Genomic DNA, 25,368 nt, shown 5'->3' with positions numbered 1-25,368 from the left:
TTTTGTTTTATATTAAAATGCAATTTTATGTATTTCACACCTCTGAAATTTCCTGGGCCAACATTTAAGTGTTGCAGTTAGAACATGTCTATCATGTTCTATCAGTTCATAATTTCTGCATAATATACTTATTTATTTATCAAACATTACATAGCTGTCTGTCTATTAATTGGAACTCTAAACAGTGAACATTTTTTGGTAATTTAAAAACAGATCTGTGTACTTGCAAATTAAAAAACAACTAACCAATAGAGAGCTACAACAAAAACAACTCTAAAGATAGATTCTGTTGTAATTATAGAAATGCATTTGGAAGTATATTTCATAAATTCATAATTTACAAGACTCCTTTAAGCAAGAGCAATTTAAACAGGAATAAAGGGTATTTCCAGACTATTTCATAATCAGATTAATGAAAACTCTGACGCAAATTGTATAGCTGAAATGCAGAAGGCTGTGCATAGTCTTTTCAACTACTACTGGCTCACCCCCAAATTTTTATTTTTATTTATTTATTTTTATGGGATTTGTATGCCGCCCTATCTCCCAAAGGACTCAGGGCGGCTAACAACGATAAAAACACAAAATACAAACATTAAAAGGTATTAAATCAAATTATCCCATAAATAGTCCAATTAAAAACACAATAAAACGAAATTAAGAAAACCTCCCTTCCATCAGTCCAGGTCGGCCTGTTGAAAAAGCCATGTTTTAAGGTCGCGACGAAAGGAACGGAGATCCGGGGCTATCCGGAGTTCCAAGGGGAGTTGATTCCAAAGGGCAGGTGCCCCCACAGAGAAGGCCCTCCCCCTGGGGGTCACCAGTCGACATTGTCTGGCCGATGGCACCCTGAGGAGGCAATGGGTAGTCATTCCTGGCAGCAGACGGTCCTGCAAATATCCCAGACCTAAGCTATGTAGGGCTTTATAGGTAAGAACCAGCACCTTAAATCTCACCTGGAGGACAACCGGTAACCAATGCAGCTCACGCAGGAGGGGTGTAATATGGGAGTATCGGGATGCTCCCATCACAACCAGCGCAGCCGCATTCTGCACCAGTTGAAGCCTCTGGGTGGTCTTCAAGGGCGGCCCCATGTAGAGAGCATTGCAGTAGTTTATACAGGAGGTAACGAGTGCATGAGTGACCGTACGTAGGGCATCTCGGTCCAGATAGGGGCACAACTGGCGCACCAGGCGAACCTAGGCAAATGCCCCACTGGCCACGACCCCTATATGATCTTCTAAACTGAGTCGTGCATCCAGGAGGACGCCTAAGTTGCGCGCCCTTTCAACGGGGGGGTAACACCTCTCCCCCCATAACCAAAGATGGAATATCCTAGATTACCCGAGATGCCGGTACGTATAGCCACTTGGTCTTGGCCGGGTTGAGTTGGAACCTGTTCTTCCCCATCCAGACTCATACCGCTTCCAGGCAACGGGACATCACCTCGAGGGCATCACTGGGTTGGTTTGGGGTAGAGATGAAAACCTGGGTATCATCAGCATATTGATGGTACCTTACTCCGAAACCACGGATTATCTCACCCAGTGGCTTCATATAGATGTAGAACAGGAGGGGAGAGAGGACCGACCCCAAGGCCCCTCACTTGTACCTCTGCCCCCCTGCCAACACCGACTGTGAACGGCCCGAGAGGTAGGAGAACCACCGTAAAACGGTGCCACCCACTGCCAACCCCTCGAGATGTCGCAGCAGAATACCATGGTTGATGGTATCAAAAGCCGCTGAGAGATCTAATAGGACCAGGACTGAGGAATAACCCCTATCGCAGGCCTGCCAGAGATCATCTACCAGCGCGACCAATGCCGTCTCCGTGCTGTACCCGGGCCTGAAACCCAATTGGCATGGGTCCAGATACTCAGTTTCGTTCAGAATCAGTGGGAGCTGCCGCGCCACCACGCTCTCAACAACCTTTGCAATAAAGGGAAGGTTGGAGACAGGACAAAAGTTGTTCAAATTAGCTGGGTCCAGGACAGGCTTCTTGAGAAGGGGCCTCACCACCACCTCCTTCAAGGCGGCAAGGAAGCACCCCTCACTCAAAGAAGCATTGATAACCACTTGGAGCCAGCCTCGTGTAACCTCCCGAGTCGCATACACCAGCCAGGAGGGACACGGGTCCAATAAATACGTGGCGGCACTCAGTCTTCCCATGATTTTGTCCACTTCATCCAGAGTCACAGGGTTGAACTCCTCCCAAATGGTATCAACAAGACCTATCGCTTCCCCCCTGTCCGATACTGCCCATTTGGAGTCCAGACCGGTCCTGATCTAAGCGATTTTGTCCAGCAGATGCTGACTAAATTCCTCAGCTCATCCCCGCAAAGGGTCCTCCCTTGTCCCCTGATTCAATAGGGAACGGGTCACTCTAAACAGGGTGGCCGGGCAGTTATCTGTGGACACAATGAGAGTGGCAAAGTAAGCACGCTTCGCCACTTCCATTGCCACAAAATAAGATCTAGTAAAAGATCTTAACTGTGCTCAGTCAGATTCGGACCGACTGGATCTCCAACTGCTCTCTAGGCCCCTCCTCCGGCACTTCATCTCTCGCAGGTCCGTGGAGAACCAAGGGGCTAACCAGGACCTGCGCCGGGTCAAAGGGCCCAAAGGCACAACACGGTCGAGAGCCTCAGAGGCAGCCCGTTGCCAGGCATCCACCAAGGTCCCGACTGGGCTGTGGGAAAGGGAGGCAGGAATCAACCCAAGTGCCGTCTGGAACCTTTCCAGATCCATCAGGCGTCTGGGGTGGAACCACCGAGTCGGTTTTGCATCCCAGCAATGGGCGATTGGCATAACGGAGGCCAAGCCGTAGGAGATAATGATCGGTCCATGAAAGGGGATGAACAGTTGGGGAACCCCCACCCAGATCATTAAGCCACTGCCCAGAGATAAAAATAAGGTCGGGCGTGTTTCCCCCCTCATGAGTCGGACCCTGAATTATCTGGGTCAGGTCCATGGCCTTCATGAAAGCCATGAACTCTTGAGCCACCCCTGACGCCCCCCCCCAGGGAAGGTAGGTGGAAATCACCCAGAACAATAAGTCTGGGAAACTCAACCGCCAACCCCGAGAGAGCGTCGAGTAGCCCGGGCAGGGCCGTTGTCACGCAGCTGGGAGATAGGTATGCGAGCAACAGGACCAACTGACCTCCAGGGCCCCACCTCAGAAGGAGAGACTCACACCTGTCTATCTGAGGGGCAGAGGCCTCCCGCGGACAAAGGGCCTCCTTAATGACAACTGCCACCCCACCACCCCTACCCTGATCCCGAGGCTGGTGCAGCACACGGAAACCTGGTGGGCACAGTTCAATCAGAGGAACCCCTCCTTCCGGACCCAACTAAGTTTCCGTAATGCATGATCTTTCATTAGGCAATTTCACCTTTGGTTTTAAAATTTCTGACAGAAAATTTTTTAGATCATAGGGCTTATCAATTTATGAATAATTATTTATTTTACCCTAGTCTAGAGCCCTTGTATTGGAATATCTTGGTAAAAAAATGGTCTATTCTGGGTATTACCTTGTTGATTAACAGTTGGCATACTTGGGGAACATAATCAATGAGGCAGCCTCCACCTGGAAAAGCAGGAATGTGAAGAGCAGAAGATCCACCAAGAGCGCTAGAAAAATAAGTCCATTAAGTAACATCAGATACAGCTTTGTGATTCTTTCAAAGGCATACATTTCCCATACAAGACATATCCTTATATTCGGATGTGTTACATGTAAAAAAAACCATACAGCATTATATATATATTCTATCAACACAAAAATGTAATATTAGACTACTGTTTCAATGTTTGAGTTAGATACAGAAACCAGGCCCACATCTATGTTTAGTGATGAAGAAAAGCGACTGAATTCAAGGGGTCATATCAATATCATCACAGGGATGTAATTTTTATTACATATAAAATAATAATAATAATAAAATAATAACATAACTTTAATACATAATATTATATGCAACAATAACTCTAAAACCATCAAATATCAACATCTGACTATTCCAGGTCTTTGAGAAAAGGACACAATACGTGGATAAAAATGCCAAATCCAGTGTGACTATCTGGTTAATTGTGCGACAAATCATAAACAGTACTACAATTAATAATATTTCTTTTGAAGTCCAATACTGTTTCTTCCAACTGCTCATTTTAAATGCCTTCTTTTCATTATACCATTCTAAGCAAAGCCACCATACAATATTGAACTTTTTATTCTTGTTTTTAGACTAGACTTGCAGCACATTGGCAACCTAAGCAGTCAAAGTAACAGGCTAAATATGGTTAAGTGGAGACAGCTAGACTTTTCTCACTGTAACAATAAATAGTCTGGAGCCACAGGTTGTTTTTTTCCAATCAACTATGCTAATTGAATAATTTACAAAGAAAATGTAAACATCTTTCAAAAAATAACATCTGAGCTATTTTGCTCCTTCTTTATGAAGTTCTCACATTGGATTTGTTTTAATCTTGCAGATGGTTACAAGGCAACTTAAATTAAGATTTTTCTGGACTTCAGGGAAGAAAGGGTATATTGGAAGATGGCAATGCTAAAAGCAGAGCTGACAATCTTAGTGGAACGAAGCTCCAGGAAACTAGAGAATGCCATTTTTGCTTAAAATGTGGTTGGCGCCTTTATGGACACTGGGTTTGCATGCTTCCTTTCCTAATCAATATAATATAGGTATTTTTAACTGGTTCTTGCAATTAAACAGGAGAACATATTTTTTTAATAAAACACATCACATTTAAATAAAATATTAAAAATACAAACTCCCAGTTGTTCCAATATCCTTCAAAACTAAATGCACAAGCATTTCTAAAAAGGAAATAAAATGTGCAAAATTCCCATGTGCCCAAATTCTGAGTCTGAGGACCAATTTGTTGCTAGAGCACTTAGAAACAAAATCTATAGAATATCATGCAATAATTCAGGATTATTATGCTTTCTGATAACTTGACTGTCACATAATAGATTCAGTTCAATGGGGAGAAATATATTTGAACAGAATGATACCCAAAAGATCCTTAGAATTCGTATATAATAGAAAAAAGATCTTTCTGAGAGACTTTACATAAACAGTAAAGCAGAGAAGGAGATTCTCAGTCATGGTTGTCCGAAAGGTGCTTTTTCAAATGGCAATTGGACTTTGTTTTGCTTGAAGACATTTTGCTTCTCATCTAAGAAGCTTCTGAAGAACTGAAAAGCTTCTTGGATGAGAAGTGAAATGTCTTCAAGCAAAACAAAGACATTCCAGTAATCTTTTGAAAAAGATCTTTGGGACCCTTTAAATAATTGCTGTAATTTACTGTTTTACACTTTCATTGTTGGTTTCATGATTTGCAAAGTACTTTCTGCTCATATAAAGCATCTTGAGATTAAAAGCTCAAGAGTTGAGAGGCATGAAAAACTAGTTATCTGAGGCCAAAATCAGGAAAACTGGAGAGAGAAGGAATGGAGCAGAACATAAATAGGTAAACAAATGTTTGTAAGTCTTTGCATTTGCCAGGTTTCATGCCCACCTCTCTTATTTTAAAAGATACTATTAATTATAACCAAATAGAAAACAAAGTTACCATCTGTAATATTGTTAATGACAAGAATTCCTCTGTACCATATATAGGCTTGTAGGCATTTCAAGAAAATAAAAATGGAAGATAGCTGCAGTCTAGTCTTTTTTCTTGAAAAGAAATGTCTATGGAGATTCTCATTCCAGGTCTTAATGTATGCCGATTAGTGTACATTTAAAGTGACAATAAAGCTATTCTATTCTATTCTATTCTATTCTATTCTATTCTATTCTATTCTATTCTATTCTATTCTATTCTATTCTTTTCTATTCTATTCTATTCTATTCTATTCTATTCTATTCTATTCTATTCTATTCTATTCTATTCTATTCTATTCTATTCTATTCTATTCTATTCTTCTATGTTCTGTTCTGTTCTGTTCTCTGTTCTGGTTCTTGTTCTTGTTTTAGTCATGATTACCCAGAGGTGCTTTTTCAAAATGCAACTGGACTTTGTTTTTCCTTGATGACATTTTGTTTTTCATTTAAGAAGCTTCAGTTCACCAGTCAGAACTGAGGAAGCTTGTTAAATGAGAAGTGAAATGTCTTCAAGGAAAAACAAAGTCCAATTACCTTTTGAAAAAGTATTTTCGGGACTTGAAAAGAAATATACTCATAATCAAATGCCCCTCTATGAATCAAATGTTGATCATCTCTAATAGAGTATCTCAAGAATGCTCAAGAATGTGAGCACTTTCCAGAAAACAGGTATTTTTTTCCAAATTTTTGGACAACACAGAAGTTTTAAAAAGTCAGAATAAATTCTAAGGAGAAAATACATCTTTAACAGAGAAATACATCTTTAACAGAGAAATCATACAAGAAAAAAGCAAAAACAAAATGGGTTTTCTTCCAGTCACAAAACATTCAACTATTTTTCCTATATTGTAAAAGCTGTAATTCCAGGATCCAATCTGGGTCAGTCATTGGGACCAACATTATCCTGGGACACATATATTCACCTTCATTTGTTGTAATTCCACTTTAAAATCCACTAATGCTGTAAATAAAAAAGAATTGGCTTGATATAGCTGACATGCCAGGATTTGCAGACTATTGGAAATAATGACAAAGTTTGTATGTTCAGAGACAAAGGAACATATAGAGTGACTATCAAAGTAGATCTCATTTCTATTTTCATTATGCCTTCATAGTCAAAAAGAGTAAGAATGATTCAAAAGTGAGCTGATACACTACCCTAGAGCCAATTACGTATAGATAGATCTACACAGTCTAACAAAGATATGCAGGTCTGTGAGCATTTGAAACTCCCACAAATTGATATTGAAAACTTTTGTGAACAGTGGTATAAACAAATTAGGATATATTAAATAATTAATGACAAAATTTAGTTTGTATTTAAAATATAGTTTTAAATTATGAATAAAAATATTTTAAATGAAGAAACTTAATTTTAAAAATACTGTATTAACATCATCTTCAATTTTTGCTAAATTTTTAAAATACGTTCCTTAATGAAAATCACTAATGAATCAAGGGCAATTTTTGTTCAATTAAATTTTTTCAAGTTGATTAATATAATTAAAAACTGCAATCCTAATTAAGCTGCCTGAAAGATTATAACAATAACCTTATTTCACTATAGTTCTCAAAAAGGCAAAACAAAAATTATATCCAGAGAAAAATTAAAAGAAAGAGAGTTTTCTTGTAACCTGCACATTTTAGAATGGACTAGATAGCCTGGGGAGCTATGGCAAATGTCAGGTTAAGTAAATAGCAAACTTTTCTTTATAGATAGCATCTTGGGTCTAATGAAAAGGGCACTGAAGTTAAATATTTCTTACAAGCTTGGATAGGGTAGGAAATATAGCTCTCTGATTTTGGTTAAATCTCCATGACCACATTGACGTTATAAAGGCACTTAAATAAACCTTATTAAGAAAACATAAATAAAATTATTACCTTAATTTTATTACATGCATGTCTACATTTCTCTTTTTTCATACTTTTTCACTATTATTAATTTGTCTCCCATAATTTGAGTATCTATAAAATATATTTAGACATTTTATTTTCTATGGGGAAAAAATCATTTCCCTTCCCTTCCCTTCTTTTTTTCAATTTAATTCTAATTCATTCTCACTCTATGATGACCAAGCCACCTAAAAGTACTTCTTTCGTGATGGTCATTCATTCTTATATACAGCGTATATTCATTAAATGTCCTTTAATCCTTGATCCGATTTCTTTTTGTTTTATCACAAAACCTTCTCTGATTTCCAATGCGTTGAACTTCTTTCATTTTGTAGGAAAAAGAACAGAAAGTGAGATTATAAATCATAGATGACTGAGTGCTTTCTTATCATTATAGATAAATTACTCATTACATATGTTACAATGGCACATTCAGGGAAGCACAGAAACAAGTGATATGCTACAAAAATGTGCTTTCTTTCAATATACAATTTCACTCATCCACAAGGTTAATTAAGAAAATACTGGGCCAACCATTCAGTCTCAACTTGGCCTTCTGTGCATATAATTACGAGTATACATTGGATGAAAAAAGCAAGGTGAGATTAATTGTTTGGGCAAAGGAGCTTAACTCTATCTAGTTAAATGTAAAGGTGGCTACATATATGCATGCAGCAAGCATAGAAAGCTTGCATTCTTAGCCACCTTCGGACCAAATTCTATTTTTTTCTTTTCAAACATTGTACAGACTTTCTAGAGATGGAGAAACAGTTGCCAAGAATGCATTTCTTTCTTTATGATCTTTCCCACACTGCCAGTTCCAAGACAGAACACAGAATGCCACCCTTCCTGTGTAATAAATGCCATGTAATTTTTAATTATTATTTCTCAAGTGCCTACAGTAACTAGGCATTGTACACAAAACAAACAAACAAACAAACAAACAAATCACAGGACCTGCACTCAAGCTGGCAATTTAAAAGCAAAAACAAAATAGTTGCAATCAAAAACAAGATAGTTGCAATCAAGTACAAAAGAAATCTGAACAGGGTATCAGGAAAAAAAGGGCTCATGAAAGGTTAAATATGTCCCTGAAATTAGCTATGCCCAAGCTGCTACGAGTTGTTAAGCTTGTTTGTATAATATTGTGCACCTTTTGAAAAATGTTATGGCAGGAAGACAGATCTTGTAAAACCTTGTAACTCTTATCATACAGGTTATAGAGAGCAAGGACTCTGGGAATATTTCAGTTATATATTATGCACAGTCTGGGGACTCTCCTGAACTCACGATTCCTGCTCAAAGAGCAGGTGGCAGTCAGGGCTAGAAGGGTGTTTGCACAGCTTTGTATTGTGTGCCAGTTATGCCTATGACGAGATTGGGTTGGGGGTGGGTGGGGAAGTTATTCTCAGTCACTCGTGCCTTAGTCATCTTTTGGTTAGACCTCTGTAGTAAACTCTATATGAGGCTGCCCTTATAATAATAATAATTTGGAAGGGACCTTGGAGGTCATCTAGTCCAACCCCCTACTCAGGCAGGAAACCCTATACCATTTCAGGCAAACGGCTGTCCAGTCTCTTCCTAAAAACTTCCAGTGTTGCAGCATTCACCACTTCTGGAGGCAGGTTGTTCCACTGGTTAATTGTTCTAACTGTCAGGAAGTTTCTCCTTAGTTCTAGGTTGCTTCTCTCCTTGACTAGTTTCCATCCGTTGCTTCTTGTCCTGCTTTCAGGTGCTTTGGAGAATAGCTTGACTCCCTCTTCTTTGTGGCAGCCCCTGAGATATTGGAACACTGCTATCATGTCCCTCCTCGTCCTTCTCTTCATTAAACTACACATACCCAATTCCAGCAACTGTTCCCTGTATGTTTTAGCCTCCAGTCCCCCAATCATCTTTGTTGCTCTTCTCTGTACTCTTCCCAGAGTCTCAACATCTTTTTTACATCGTGGTGACCAAAACTGGATGCAGTATTCCAGGTGTGGCCTTACCAAAGCATTGTAAAGTGGTATTAGTACTTCACTTGATCTTGATTCTATCCCTCTGTTAATGCACCCTAGCACTGTGTTGGCTTTTTTGGCAGCTGCAGCACAATGCTGGCTCATATTGAAGTGGTTGTCTACTAGGACTCTGAGATCCCTCTCACAGTTACTACTATTGAGCAAGGTACCACCTATACTATACCTGTGCATTTGATTTTTCCTGCCTAAATGTAGAACCTTACTTTTTTCACCATTGAATTTCCTTTTGTTAGATAGCGCCCAGTGTTCGAGTCTGTCCAGATCCTTCTGTATTTTAAGCCCATCTCCTGGAGTATTGGCTATTCCTGCCAGCTTGGTGTCGTCTGCAAATTTGATGAGTTTCCCATCTATCCCCTCATCCAAATCGTTAATGAAGATGTTGAAGAGCACTGGGCCCAGAACAGAGCCCTGGGGCACCCCACTACACACTTTCTTCCATGTAGATGCAGTTCCATTGAGGACCACACGCTGAGTACGGCCTGTCAGCCAGCTACGAATCCATCTGGTGGTGATGCTTTCTAACCCACATTTTTCTATCTTATCAAGTACTAGGTTGTGATCTACTTTATCAAATGCCTAACTGAAGTCCAAGTAAATTATATCTACAGCATTCCTCCGGTCCACTAATTTTGTCACTTGGTCAAAGAATGCAATAAGATATGTTTGGCATGATCTGTTTTTGATAAACCCATGTTGACTTTTAGTGATGACTTTGTTTGCATCAAGGTGTTCACTGATTTGTTGTTTGATTATCTTTCCCAGATATTGAAAGATATGCAGATGATACCACTCTCATGGCAGAAAGTGAAGAGGAACTAAAGAGCCTCTTGTTGCGGGTGAAGAAGGAGAGTGCAAAACTTGGGTTGAAACTTAACATTAAAAAAACCAAGATCATGGCATCCGCCCCCCCCAATTCCTGGCAAATAGATGGGGAAGAAATGGAGGTAGTGACAGATTTTATTTTCCTGGGCTCCAAGAACACTGCAGATGGGGACTGTAGCCAAGAAATTAAAAGACACTTGTTCCTCGGGAGGAAAGCCATGGCAAATCTAGACAGCACACTAAAAAGCAGAGACATCACCCTGTCAACAAAAGTACATATAGTCAAGGCTATGGTCTTCCCAGTTGCAATGTATGGCAGTGAAAGATGGACCATAAAAAAGGCTGAGCGCCAAAGAATTGAGGCCTTTGAACTATGGTGCTGGAGAAGACTCCTGCGAGTCCCTTGGACTGCAAGGCAATCAAACTGGTCAGTCCTAGAGGAAATCAACCCTGACTGCTCTTTAGAAGGCCAGATCCTGAAGCTAAAACTCAAATACTTTGGCCACCTAATGAGAAGGAAGGACTCACTGGAGAAGAGCCTAATGCTGGGAAAGATTGAGGGCAATAGAAGAAAGGGACGACAGAGAATGAGGTGGCTGGATGGAGTCACTGAAGCAGTAGGCATGAGCTTAAATGGACTCCAGAAGATGGTAGAGGACAGGAAGGCCTGGAGGAACGTTGTCCATAGGGTCTCGATGGGTCAGACATGACTTTGCAGCTATCAACAAAATCTAGTAGCTTCAACTGCTGCAAAATGCTGTGGAGCAGGCAGTTATGTGTGCCCTTAGAACAGTACATGTTACAACTCTGCTTCACACTGGTTGCCAGTTTCCTTCCAAGTCCAGCTGGTTTTGACCATTAAAGTCCTCCATGGCACGAGACCTTGTTACATGAGGGAATGCCTCTCTCATTACATCTGCTCACCCTATAAGGTCTGGCAAAGAAGGCATGCTACGGATCCCATTTGCCAGGGAATAACATCTGGTGGGTCCTGGAAGGCAGGCCTTCTCTGTCACAGTGCCTGACTTGTGGAATCTTCTTCCCCTGGAAGCGAGATTAGCTTCATTCCTTTCAATGTTCTGCAAGTTCCTCAAGATCTGGTTATGTTATTAGGCCTAGGGGGGCCATGAGACAGGAGAGATTTTGTGATAGCTCTCTTATTCCTGTTAATATTATCTCCTATTTTGTATCATTTTTATAGTTATTGTTTATTTGGGACTGTTTTATGTATTTATTTTTATTAAGTACTGTATGTACACTTAAGTCTCTTTTATGTGAGACGGTTGGTTATATAAATCTAATAAAAAAATAGCAAATAAGCTGGTCTTTACATTCTGAAGGAAAGCAAATAAATTTGAAGAGATGGTATACCAACAGTAGCTAGTTTATTTATGCAAAAAGAAAAGTAATCATGGAAGCAGTATTTCACATGTAACTACAGTGTTTAAACACTTACTAGAAGCTATAAATCTCATTGAAAAAGCCAGCAGAATATAAAAGTCAATACAATATTTGCTAGTCCTTTTCACAGAATTGTAGAATTCTCATGGTAAAGGCCATTTGGTGATATAAATCAAATAAACAGAGGGTTTATATTGAAGTTATTACACTGGAAGAAGTTACACTGTGACTTGTAAGCATATGTGAATATGGTGAGATTAAAATTCCTATGACAAAACACTGCAGCTATCAATAGTATACATTTTATATATCCAAAACATATTAGGATTATGTATAGATATCTAGTAGATGACAATGGACAGCAAAGATATGATCCTACATGGATTCACTGGTTTTTAGACCAACATAATTTTTTTAAAAAAATGTTTCCACATAGATAAATAAGATGAGAACAGATAACTTAGTACTCTTGAAGGATATCAATGATTTTAGCAAACACGTTATCTATAAATTCAAATTCAGATATATATCTCAGGCCTGAAGCCTGATGAATGTGCCAGTGAAACATATTTGAAATAATTGACTAGAATTAAAGAAAAAATAGCAATTAGAGATATTTTTGGAACAACAACTCAGTGTATTTCTGTGTGTGACTTTTACTGCTCTCAGTGCCCTTCCTTGTCTGTGCAACTCTTTGGTAGCACAAGGAGACCTCTGCACACTAAATTCCATAACACTGGTTATGGGCCCAGGCCTGTACTGAGAGTTAGTACACACAGTATTCCTAGCTGAGTTTGTATTTGGTGTAAAATGGCACAGGAACTGTTGTCAGGCATCTCCTGGATAACCCGGTTGGATGGGACAAACTATGTTTCCTGGTCCACAAAATGCTGCTTGCTTTTGCGCAAGGAAGGACTATGGGCTGTTGTAAATAACCCACCAGATACTACTGCTTGGGATCCAGATGACGAAGAGGATGCAAAGAAGTTAGACAACTTTAAACGTAGCAATGAGAAAGCTCTTTGCATTATTGGACTAACACTGAATGACCAGCAGCTTGTCCATATTCGTGGTGAGGAGTCTGCTGCTAGGTGTTGGGGCGTTTTGCGAAGGCTTTATGTTCGAGACAGTGTGGGTGCACATATACACCTTACACGTAAGCTGTTTAGGGCTCGTCTGCAGAAGAATGGAGATATGCTGACCCATTTAAATTACATGAAGGCAACTTTTCAAGAGCTTCATGAAAAGGAGCTGATTTTTTCAGAGTTGCATCAGGTCTACATTATTCTGTCATCTTTGGATGAGAGTTATGATGGATATGTTTCTTCTTTGGAAGTCCTGACCAGAGAGGAACTGACATTGACTAACATTACTGGGAGACTGCTGGAAGAGTCCAGAAGGAGGCGTGACAGAGACCAGCTGAGAGAAACACAGCCACGAGAGAAGCAGCAATTCACCACTGCTTACAACGTCAAGAAATGTTATTCTTGTGGGGCTAGAGGGCATATAGCCAAATTCTGTAGAAAGGGTAGAAAACAGAATGTAAATAGCAGTGGGAAGGCTAAGAAGGGCATTGGTTTGGCTATTTCTGGTAAACCAACATCCAGAAATAATGAATTGTGGGTTGTTGATAGTGGGGCTTCACAATGCATTACTAAAGTGAAAAAGAGGTTTATTAATATGAAAAACAGCAACCAATATGTTTCACTGGCCAATGGTTGGAGGATGAAGGCCTCTGGTGAAGGTAATTCCTATTGTCCATGCATTGATGAACAGTTACCTATGTTATATATACCTAAGCTAAGATTCAACCTGTTATCTGTAAGGGAATTGGTTAAAGTTGGGTTTGTGGTAACATTCAGAGGGGAGCAATGCACTATTGAGAGGAATGGAACCTGTGTAACTGCAAATTTGAAAAATGGTTTATTCGTTCTCACAAGTAACCAGGTTAGTACAGTTAAAGCTAACTCGATATGTGAGAACAAGAAGCCACATGATGAGTGTATACATTTATTGCATAGGCGGTTAGGGCATGTAAACTTTAACTCACTACGTAAAACAGTGGAATTAGTAGAGGGAGTTAAACTGAAGCCATGTAGTAAGTATTTGAATTGCAATGCCTGTAATCAGGAAAAGAGTAAGGCAAGTCCGGCAAACAGGATAAACGGCTTCAAAACAACTGTACCTTTGGAAGTTGTGTTTGCTGATTTAATTGGACCCATGAAACCAAGTTTAGGAGGGTCATGTTATGTTTTAAGTATATTGGACCACTACTCTCGATATGGATTTTGTTATCTGCTTAAGTCAAAGGCAGATACTTTCCAACAATTTGCAAACTGGCTGAAGTTCGTGGAGAGAAAAACAAAGAGAAAGGTTCAGTGCATAATTACTGATAATGGTACTGAATTTACAAACAAGCGCTTTGTTGATATGCTAGAATCAGCTGGCATTGAGCATAAACATTCAGCCCCTTATAGGCCTCAACATAATGCTTTTGTTGAGAGACGTGGGCAAACGTTACAAGCCATGATGAGAACTATGTTAAGAGATTCTGGCTTAACAGATAGACTGTGGGGGGAGGCAGCAAAATGTGCAAACCATGTTCTGAATTTAGTTGTTAATACTTCTACTGGTAAAATACCATATACAATATGGCATGGTAGAAGGCCAAACCTTGATTACCTGCACACGTTTGGCACCCCAGCTTGGGTCCACATTCCTGCACAACTCAGGAGTAAAGGCCAACATAGGGCTAGGCAATTATACTTCGTAGGTTACGAAGCTAATCACAGATCCTATCGTTTCTGGGAACGAGGCACAACTAATGTATATAACAGTGCTAGTGCAAAATTCCTTGAGCACGTTGGTTGGGATAGGTTAGAGCAAGAAGCTGTTAATACTGATCCTCTAGTGTTTGAGGACTCCTCTGATAACGTAACTAGTAATGATAATACATCTCCTGTAAATATAAAAGATGAAGAGGAGATAGGGGAGATAATAGATGAATCAGAGGAAGGAAAGGAGACAGAAATTCAAAGCCCTGTAATTCCTTGGCGTTCAATGCGTATCAGACATCCACCTGATCGCTATGAAGCTAGTATAGTATGTCAAGTTAGTGTAGAGCCATCTAACTATGATGAGATCAGGATGTATCCTGAAAAAGAACAGGCATCATGGAAAGCTGCAATGAACAGGGCGTTGAAGTCTTTGCAGAATCTTAAGGTTTATCAGAAAGCAAAACTGCCACCTGGTGAGCAAGCTATAGGTTGTAAATGGATATATAAAATAAAGAAGGGTGTAGATGGAACTATAACCCATAAGACACGTTTGGTTGCACAAGGTTTTGCCCAAACTACTGAGGATTATGACGAAGTGTTTGCACCCAGTCTAAGGGCAACTACTTTAAGAGCAGCTTTAGTATGGGCGGCTAAAAACCAATATATGGTTAATCATGTAGATGTTGAAACTGCATATTTACATGCTCCATTGCAACATACTATTTATTTAAGAATACCACCAGGATTGACCAGTGATAGAGACCATGATTGTTGGGAATTAAAGAAAAGCCTCTATGGATTGAAACAATCAGGCTATGAGTGGAACAAATGTATAGTTAATGAGTTAAGTGCAATAGGTTTTGTAGCCAGTAATGCTGATCCTTGTTTGTTTAGAAGAGAACACAACGGAGCATTATCTTTTATTTTATTATTCACAGATGATATTGCAATAATAACAAAAACTGAGTTAGAAGCACAAACTATCATTTCAAGATTGCAAAATAAATTCACAATTAGAAATCTTGGAGAAATTAGCCACTATTTGGGGTTAGATATTGTGAAAACGAATAGGGGTTTTAAGGTGTCGCAAGCCAGTAAAATATCTCAGTTATTAAAGAGATACAATATGGAAATGTGTAAACCAGCAAAAACTCCGATGGCTATGGATATTAAGGACACTAATGTTGAGAGTCCTGTATTTGATAAGACTATGTACCAATCTTTGATAGGAAGTCTTATGTATCTGAGTAATTGGACTAGACCTGATATTTCTTACTGTGTAAATCAATTAGCTAGGTACAACAATAATCCAACTGTTAGACACTGGCAATCAGCTAAACGAGTATTAAGGTATTTGAAGCAAACTATTCACTACTCGTTATATTTAGAGCCAAATCGTGAGTTAATCCTTACTGCATATGCAGATGCGAGTTTTGCCTCTGATTCAAACAGTCGTAAATCTACCTCAGGGTTGGCTGTAATGTTGGGTGATTCTTTGATTGGATGGAAGTCTATTAGACAAAAACACATAAGCTTATCTACAATGGAGGCTGAATTTTCATGTTTATCAGTGTTATGTACAGAACTGCTAGTGTACAAACAATTATTGTTAGATATGGGTTTAAATGTAAATGATCCATTTATTGTGTATGAGGACAATCAAGCTGCGATAAAGATGGCAAATAATGCTGCAGTAAGAACAAGATCTAAATATACTGATCTTCGTTATTTAAATGTCAGACAATGTGTCAAAGATAAATTAATACAGTTAGAGTATTGTCCATCTGATGTAAATATTGCAGACCATTTTACGAAGGTACAAAGTGCTGTGAAACACAATGCTAATTGTGAAAGAATGTGCATAAGATTGTAAGAGTTATATATTATTCTACCCAAAGGGGAGAATGTTAGGCATATGGTGTTAGCCTACAATGTTGGGTTGAAAATATATTAACCATAATGCTATGTCTTTAAGTTGTTAATTGGCCAATGGGTGTGTAAGTGTTCTCATGGCCATAAGAGGAAGCTAGGAACGTAGCTTCTCTCTCTCTCTGAATTCACTGATCTCTACTATTACTGTTTTTGCTCTGCTGTTGGTTTACTACTGTTGTAAACCTGAACTGTGTATTGACCTCTGGACCGGTAAGAAGACTTTGTAGTTTGGATTACTCCTTGGACTGTTGCTATTGTGTATGACTTGGACTGTTTATTTTTTGACTGTGCATTTTTGTTTTTACACCACCTCAAAGTAAAATACTTTTTGCTTTTAGAACTCAGTGTATTTCTGTGTGTGACTTTTACTGCTCTCAGTGCCCTTCCTTGTCTGTGCAACTCTTTGGTAGCACAAGGAGACCTCTGCACACTAAATTCCATAACAATGTAAAAGTGTTTTGTTAAGTGTTCTTAGTAGTATACTTATTAAAACATATTAGATATAACTTAATATTTACTTCATGTTTAAATAACCATTGCTCCTTTTAAAATAAAACAAAGGAAAAAGATAAAAGGAAAATGCAATTGTTGGGGTGTTAAACCCATCTAGCTACCAAATATGTAGAAGGCATTGTGTTTTACTAGCTTTTGTGGTAGTTAGAAAATAATCTAATCTTCTTAGTACAATTGGGCTCCTGCACATAACAGGAGATCTATAATAAGCCCTGACTCGGAGAATAAGAAAGTTACTAATTATTCTACACAGGTAAATAATCAAGTTTCATCAATGCCACTGAGAACTATAAGGAGACTATGGCCACGATGTAAAAAAGATATTGACACCCTGGAAAGAGTACAGAGAAGAGCAACAAAGATGATCAGGGGACTGGAGGCTAAAACATATAAGGAATGGTTGCTGGAATTGGGAATGTCTTGTCTAATGAAGAGAAGGATGAGGGGTGACATGATAGCAGTGTTCCAATATCTCAGGGGCTGCCACAGAAAAGAGGGAGTCAAGCTATTCTCCAAAGCGCCCAAAGGCAGGACAAGAAGCAACAGATGGAAACTAATCAAGGAGAGAAGCAACCTAGAACTAAGGAGAAACTTCCTGATAGAACAATTAACCAGTGGAAAAACCTGCGTCCAGAAGCTATGAATGCTCCAACACTGGAAGTCTTTGTTCTGAACCAGCCTGCTACCGGCCTTGCAATAAGGCAAACCCCTGTTCAAACAGTAGAGACTGGAGAGTGTCTGAGGCTGCAAAGCGTCTGCCAAGATTTATTACACAAACAAGAAACAAAAACACTGGAACTTGAATCCTCAAACGGAAGGGTTGCTTTCAGCAACCAGCCCTTCCCCAAACACTCCTTTTATTTAGAGTTCAGGGCGTGGCCTCCCTGTGCCTCCTTCCGAGGAGTCCCACAGCCTTTCTCTGTTTGGTCCTGCTCGACTGCCTCCTGCGTCGGGCGTCCTTGAACAGGGCCAGCTGTGGGTCATCATCCTCCGCACTATCGGGCTCACGCAGCTGAGAAGAGGGCCCCGGCTGGGGGCTCTGCGGAGCCTCCAAGCCATCATCAACCAGTTCGTCTTCCACACCCTCCTCCTCCCCCTCATCTGAGTCATCCGAGACATCTGAGCCGGCTGCCGGACCCACAGACTGGCCCTGAGTCACAACAGTCTTTAAGAAGAGATTGGACAGCCATTTGTCTGAAATAATATAGGGTTTCCTGCCTGAGCAGGGGGTTGGACTAGATGACCTCCAAGGTTCCTTCCAACTTTACTATTATGATTATGATTTTGCATAGCTATCTATAATATTGGACACATAGTGTACTATTTACTATGATTTTCCTCAACCAAGCATTTGAGGCCAGCCTCTGAATCACTGAGAAATCACTTGAATGAAAATGGCCACTGGCTCTTATATCAGTGATGGATCAGATACTTTTCATGAGTATTCCCTAACATCACTAAGTCAAAAAAGTAAGGTTTTACATTTAGGCAAGAAAAACCAAACGTACAGTTATAGTATAGGGGGTACCTTGCTCAATAGTAGTAACTGTGAGAGGGATCTCGGAGTCCTAGTGGACAATCACTTAAATATGAGCCAGCAGTGTGCTGCAGCTGCCAAAAAAGCCAACACAGTGCTAGGGTGCATTAACAGAGGGATAGAATCAAGATCAAGTGAAGTATTAATACCACTTTACAATGCCTTGGTAAGGCCACACTTGGAACACTGCATCCAATTTTGGTCACCACAATGTAAAAAAGATGTTGAGACTCTGGAAAGAGTACAGAGAAGAGCAACAAAGATGATTAGGGGACTGGAGGCTAAAACATATAAGGAACGGCTGCTGGAATTGGGTATGTGTAGTTTAATGAAGAGAAGGACGAGGGGGGACATGATAACAGTGTTCCAATATCTCAGGGGCTGTCACAAAGAAGAGAGAGTCAAGCTAATCTCCAAAGCGCTGGAAGGCAGGACAAGAAGCAATGGATGGAAACTAATCAAGGAGAGAAGCAATCTAGAACAAAGGAGAAACTTCCTGACAGAACAATTAATCAGTGGAATAACCTGCCTCCAGAAGCTGTGAATGCTCCAACACTGGACGTTTTTAAGAAGAGACTGGACAGCCATTTGTATGAAATGGTATAGGGTTTCCTGCCTGAGCAGGGGGTTGGACTAGATGACCTCCAAGGTCCCTTCCAACTTTACTATTATGATTATGATTAAATTGGAAAAGATTCTTGTCTAAATTGTTGCCGAACTGCTGCCAAATGATATAAATTACATTGTGCTAGTTGAGTTACTGATCTGACTCACTTTCAGTATTCCTATACTTAACCTAGAAGACAGAATGATCAAATATAAGCAGAAACAGGCAAAGCTTTTCATCTTGAACCTAAAAAAATCCCACTCCATCAGCAAGAAAACATACTCCTCTCCACAGCAACAGCTGAAGGAATAATTATTTATCCTTTGGATGGGAATAAATTGGTCGCTATTGTTTTTTTTAATGCACAATTCCATTATACCTTTTTTCCATTTAAGAAATTAAGCTTAAATTTGCCATTGAAATGAAGTTTTTTTAACAAAAAAAAAAAAAAAATAACAAGAGATGCATACATTTTCTGGTAGTTTAGAAGTAAATGTAGTAATATGCACACAAATATTGGAAATCAAAATTTGAGAACTGAATTTTAAATATATTTGTTCTCCTCTTAACTGTGTTAGAAAGGCACACAGAGAAATGTGTCCCTGCAATGATGGGTATGTTGGGCACATCCTGAGCATGTCTTCCTCCTCTATTCATTCTTATTCTCAAACCTTATTCTCATTCCTAGACTGCACCCGCCGATTCCAACTTCCCATACAGGACAGTGTTGCTAAATTCTGTGCAGCAGCACACAAAATCTGCTGGGTAGTCCATTTGGCTTGACACAGACTTTGCCTATGCTATTTCTCTATCCAATTTTACATCTTTTTTCCCATTATTTATTCTCATGGTAACATTTAAATCTTACCTGATGCCTCCATTATTTTCTTTCAGGCACCAGATTATGACTTCCTGACTTCCAATGTCACTGGATTCAATTTAATGATGCACAGATCTCCTTTTAGTTAGGAAAATTATTTTTTTTTAAAAAAATTCCACATTAGTTCACTCCTGCTTATTTTTGTTTTTATTTGCTAGTGTGCTACTAATTAAAGTTTTATTGTTTAACACAGTACTAAATACTATTGTTTTAGCTGCTTTGAGGCTCCTGGGAACAGAATGGGACAACTCGCCATATCCAATTTACTGTGCCCAACCTGCCACGAAGAACTCGCCATGGGACAACTCGCTGCAGGACAATTTAACAATTCAATGTAATTATTTAAAATAAATAAAAATATTTTAATGCTTGCCATCCACATTTCATTCTGTTCCTCCTTTTGCATCCTTTAATTATTCTAGTCCATCATTTCTTTGATATTAATGTAACGCTTGTCCCGCAGTGAGTTGTCCTATGGTGAGCTGGCTGTGGCGAGTTGTTCCGCAGTGAATTGGCCACAGAAGTTGACAGTGGCAAGTTGGCTGTGGCAAGTTGGCCGTAGTGAATTGGCCATGGGGAGTTGGCATGCTCCATAGTTGGTTCCAACTCTTATTTATGCTAAATAGTTGAACTTTAACTCTTTCTAGATATGTCCAGAATATCATAGCATGTACAATTCTCATGTCACATATAATCCTCCACTTTGTCTCCAACGTACGACCACAACTGAGCCCAAAATTTATGTTGCTAAGTGAGAAATTTTGTTAACTGAGTTTTGCCTCATTTTATGACTTTTCTTGCCACATTTGTTAAGTGAATCACTGCACTTGTTTAATTAGTAACATGGTTGTTAAGTGAATCTGATTTCCTCATTGACTTTATTTGTCAGAAGGTTGCAAAAGATGATCATCTGACTATGTGATTGCAGGACATTGCAACCGTCACAAATGTGAGTCAGTTGTCAAGCATCTAAAAGAAAGTCACGTGGCCAAGGGAATGCTGCAACAGTCATAAGTATGAAAAACGGTAATAAGTCACGTTTTCTCAGTGCCGTTACAACTTCAAACTGTCACTAAGTGAACTATTGTAAGGACTACCTGTATGACACAAAGTTCAAAACAATCCTCTTTTTGGGGTCCTCAGTGTGCATAAAATTATACGAGTCTGATAGCAGATTGAACAGCTTAAACAGTTAAGATAGCCCTGAAGGCAATTTAAAAATGTTAACATACAAATTTCAAAGTTTGAAGAAAAAAGTTTATATATTTCTGTGTTGTTTCATAATGCATGATGAAAGGACAGATCTGCTTGTATTTTCACCATTAAAGAAAAGCATATGCAATGGTAAGGGAAATCCTGTATTTAAAAACCTGTACCTTGTAAACTTACATTATAATTTGTGATTAAATTAGTTTAAATATTCTTAAGACATGTATCCAGTTCTCTAGGCTTCTAACTTTTTACAATTGACAAATTTTGCAGCAATACGTTCATTTCTTATCAGTTATTTTTAAAGAAATCTCTTCATGAAGCAGTGATATTGCTATGTACAAATGATATACACAGACGGAATACAAGATGATACTTCTAATTTAGAGTCATCTGTTAAAAAAAACCATTTGAATTTATACCCACCTACTTCTGTCAAACATTTCCTCTACCGAGGTTGCAGAGTTGTTTTCTGCTCAACCCTACGTTTTACTCAGAAATATATTACATTAATTTAAGAAGAAAATTATCCATTGAGATACTTTTTGATTCTTCATATTCCTTCCAGGATAAGATCAGAAAGCTGAGCAAAAATTGGTGCTAAGACATTAAAAAAAACCATACACATAGGAATCTAGCAACCTGTTTCAATATCAGTGTCCTGTATTCTGCTTCTCACAATTGCAAAGAAGATGGCTTTAGGAAACCCACAAACAGATCATGAAAGCTCCAGACCTTAATTAGCTTTGCTTTCTTTTATCTACTGCTGTATTCAGAGTGACTGCCTTCAAACAGGAAAAAAAATCAGAGAGCCATCTTTGGTAGATGTCACTATCAGTTATCTTCCATGAATTAATTTCTTTAAGCATTATGAGGATCTGTGACCTGAAATGTTGTTGCACTAGTAAACCAACAATGCCTATGCGATGTCTAGAATTTCATACAGATATGATAATAGGAGCTCAGAAATAATCTTAAGGCCATATTTTTAAAATAAAACCACTGCCCTTTTCCCTTCAAAGGAAAAGACAAGAGTGAGCTGAGAAATCCTGGATCTGTATGTCAGCAAGATCTCATATTGCACTGATTAATTTTCCTCTGAAGCAAGAGAAATATGATATTACTTCCTCAGTCATGAAAATAACTATGTAAAATTAGGAATTAGCTCATACTATTACAGGGCTGCTTTTTGTTTTTTATTCAATTGACAACTTAATTTATAATAAACTATATTACTGACCGCATGAGTTTTCAGTAACCTGAAGTTATGAAAATTGGTTGCACTATATTTGATATTAACCTCCACGTTATATTGTGTATGAAGTGATATGATGAAAAACCATTACTTTTATAAAAAGAAGCTGAAATGTAATATCTGGACAACATCATACATGGTTCCAATTGTATCCATATGCTCCATATGCCCAGAAGACTTTCTTGCTTGTGCTTAGCCTCAGAAAACAATACGTACATTTTCTAGTAATCTAAGATGGAGAGACAAGATATGAGACATGTAGTAATCATAGCTGGGCTCAGGGATGAGAGAAAAAATGATTTCCCCTTTCATAAGCTTGCCTGGAAAACTAAAGTGAGACTAGCAATTTTTCTAATAAATTTCTTAGAGAAGGATCTAAGGACCTTTGCTAAAGGCATCTATAACTGGAACCCAGAATTTATAGAAACTCTATCACACAATTCTGTATCTGCCCTTACCTGTTAAGACTGGATGGTCATATAAATCAGTGCTAATATAATAGCAATTTTATAGAAATATAAAAATAGATATCTTAATATTCATTATCTTACAAGTTGCCATTTTATGCTCATGGGAGTCACATGTACTCTTGTATTGCATAAGTTCTAAAAACAAGAGACTTTCCTTTTTCTGGGGTTTAATTATGCAATTCAGCTACTCTGATGTAACGGGAATAGCTTAAACCTTCTAATTACTGTAATACAATGACTGAAGACACTTAAGGAAATTTATAGCATAAGGATAAAACTACATAATACAGCTATCTTAAGGCTGCAATGAGCCTTCTGAAATAATAATAGATAGCATAATTTTTCAAACAAAGATATGAATATTAAATAAATCTTGGCAAATTTGTAAGTTCCATATAATTACTATTAATGACATGAACACATGAATATTGCAGAATGCAATGTTTGGATTTCCATGGCAGGCTGATTCTATGACCCACTATATAAGAAACCATTAAATTCAGCCATTCCACAATAGGAACAGCTGATGCATTTGATCAAATTCTTTGAAGCCATCTTAATTTGAGTATTTTCACTTATTTTTTTCCTTCCTCGGAAGTTATCAATTTTAATTCTTTCTTTATTACCAGAAGAGTACCAGATTTGAAACTTATTCTTGATCATGAGATGAAAATGATCATTCAAATAAGTATAACACAATCAATTCAATCTACTATGAAGTAAAGTTCTTCATGCTTTGTAACAATATTTGATAAATAAATGCAGTCTTGGCACTGCCATTCAACAATTTTCTATATGTGCTTAATATTATATCTTTCATTTTAATCATTATCATAAAGTACCCTTTTCTATGCCACCATAATTTATGTGGAGACTCTATAACAGCGGTCCCCAACCTTTCCAGCTTGGAGGCCTGGCCGGGGGGGGGGGTCAGAGGGAAAGGTTCCATGTGAGTGGCAGGCAAGCGCAAGCTCACGCAAATTGAGCTTCACGTGCAAGCTCACTCGCTCGCCATTTCCACAGCCTGGTAGTGGGATGTAGCCTGGGGGTTGAGGACTTCTGGTTTATAATAGCAGAGAATGATTTCTGATGAGATCAAAAGTACAAAAAATGAAAAAGCAGTTCAAAAAATAAGTGCAAGTCATTAATAACTCTGTAAGTCTGTTGAATAACATGTAGCATGTCAGGAAACTCTATAAAATTATCAAGGCCAGCTGGAGACAGTAGAGACATGACTACAAAGTTTACTATAATAACTTCTGTGATCTGAAATAGAGAATTTCTTTGCTATACTCTTATCTTGAAAGAAAGCTAGCTAATAAACACACCTTGCCAATTTTAATAAATAAGAGTATCTTTGAAAGAATTATGTCTGCATACTTTTAGGTTTCTTTAATTAGTTACGATATAGGCAGAAAATTATTGAAAGAAAAAATGGAAAACTAGACATTTTTATTACTAAAGCCATGAGTTGTTTTTATAAATCTGTAAATAATCTATAAAAATAAATAAATAAATACAAATAAATAAATACATTTATTTTTGTACTATTCAATATATATTGGTAATATATAAAAAAGCAAGAGGCCCACTTTTCAAATTGCACTAAGTTATAGCTATTTTGTCTATTTTTCTGCCTTCACTTTGATACTTAAATTTGAGAGAATCAATTATTTTGGTTTACTGGAAGCAGCTTAATGACCAAGTTTTTTGAATTGAAACAGCTATTCCAAATTTAAAAGTTGGAATGGGAAATCCTTTGCACTCTTCTGCAGAATAGTGCCTTGAAAGGCCATATCAATATTCATTCTGGAATGAGGATGGGAGGACCTTTCTACAATGGTAATTATATTTTTGTTGTGACTAGGAGATGCCTTGACAGATGATTGGAAACATGGGTTTAGCCATCTCTAAAAGCTTCTGCAGGCTTTACTACTGGTCTTGCCTGAGCAAGTCCCACTCCAGGAATAGATCCAAACTTTGATAGGGCAGGCCTATGCACAAAAAACTAGAAACCTGTCAGAACGTGCCTGGACTTTGCTGGGACAGGTTAAATGTTAGATTGTTAAAGCAGGGTGGGATGCAAGTTCTGAAAACTGTCTAACTTTGCAAGCACCAACCCGCAGACTGTAGTCTTGCTTCTCTTTCAGCAAAGAATTGGAATGACTCTAGCAAGTTACACACCAATCTGCAATTCTGTCAGAAATCATTCCAGACTTTACTCGGACAAGTTGGCATTGCCTCATCCAGGCAGAGTGGAAGCAAGTTCTGACTGTAATTTTGCTTTGTGTATGGAAGCCCTTCCCCCAGTTTGCATCCCACATCCAATTTATTTAAATCTCTCAGTAGGTTACCTCTCACATTTTGAGAATCCCTGGATTATTTTGTCTCAAGTGAAGCAATTTTCTTCTAATTATTACACAAAA

General features: G+C 38.6%; 1 protein-coding gene across 4 annotated transcripts in view; it reads right to left on the bottom strand.

Annotated features, from left to right (window-relative positions):
* BABAM2 (BRISC and BRCA1 A complex member 2) overlaps positions 1 to 25,368 on the bottom strand; it is a gene marked incomplete at its 3' end in the record, with an annotated part of 185,462 nt that overhangs the window by 70,978 nt on the left and 89,116 nt on the right. For all 4 annotated transcript variants that reach the window (XM_081317295.1, XM_081317298.1, XM_081317297.1 and 1 more), the window contains exon 8: positions 3,532 to 3,631. In XM_081317295.1, coding sequence (XP_081173421.1) covers positions 3,532 to 3,631 — 100 coding nt within the window. The remainder of the gene's footprint in view (positions 1 to 3,531; positions 3,632 to 25,368) is intronic.

This window comes from Vipera berus, assembly GCF_964194415.1.
Source record: "Vipera berus genome assembly, chromosome: 1".
Taxonomy (NCBI): Eukaryota; Metazoa; Chordata; class Lepidosauria; order Squamata; family Viperidae; genus Vipera; species Vipera berus.
Note: the sequence above shows the minus strand (reverse complement) of the source record. Positions and strands in the feature narration are given on the sequence as shown.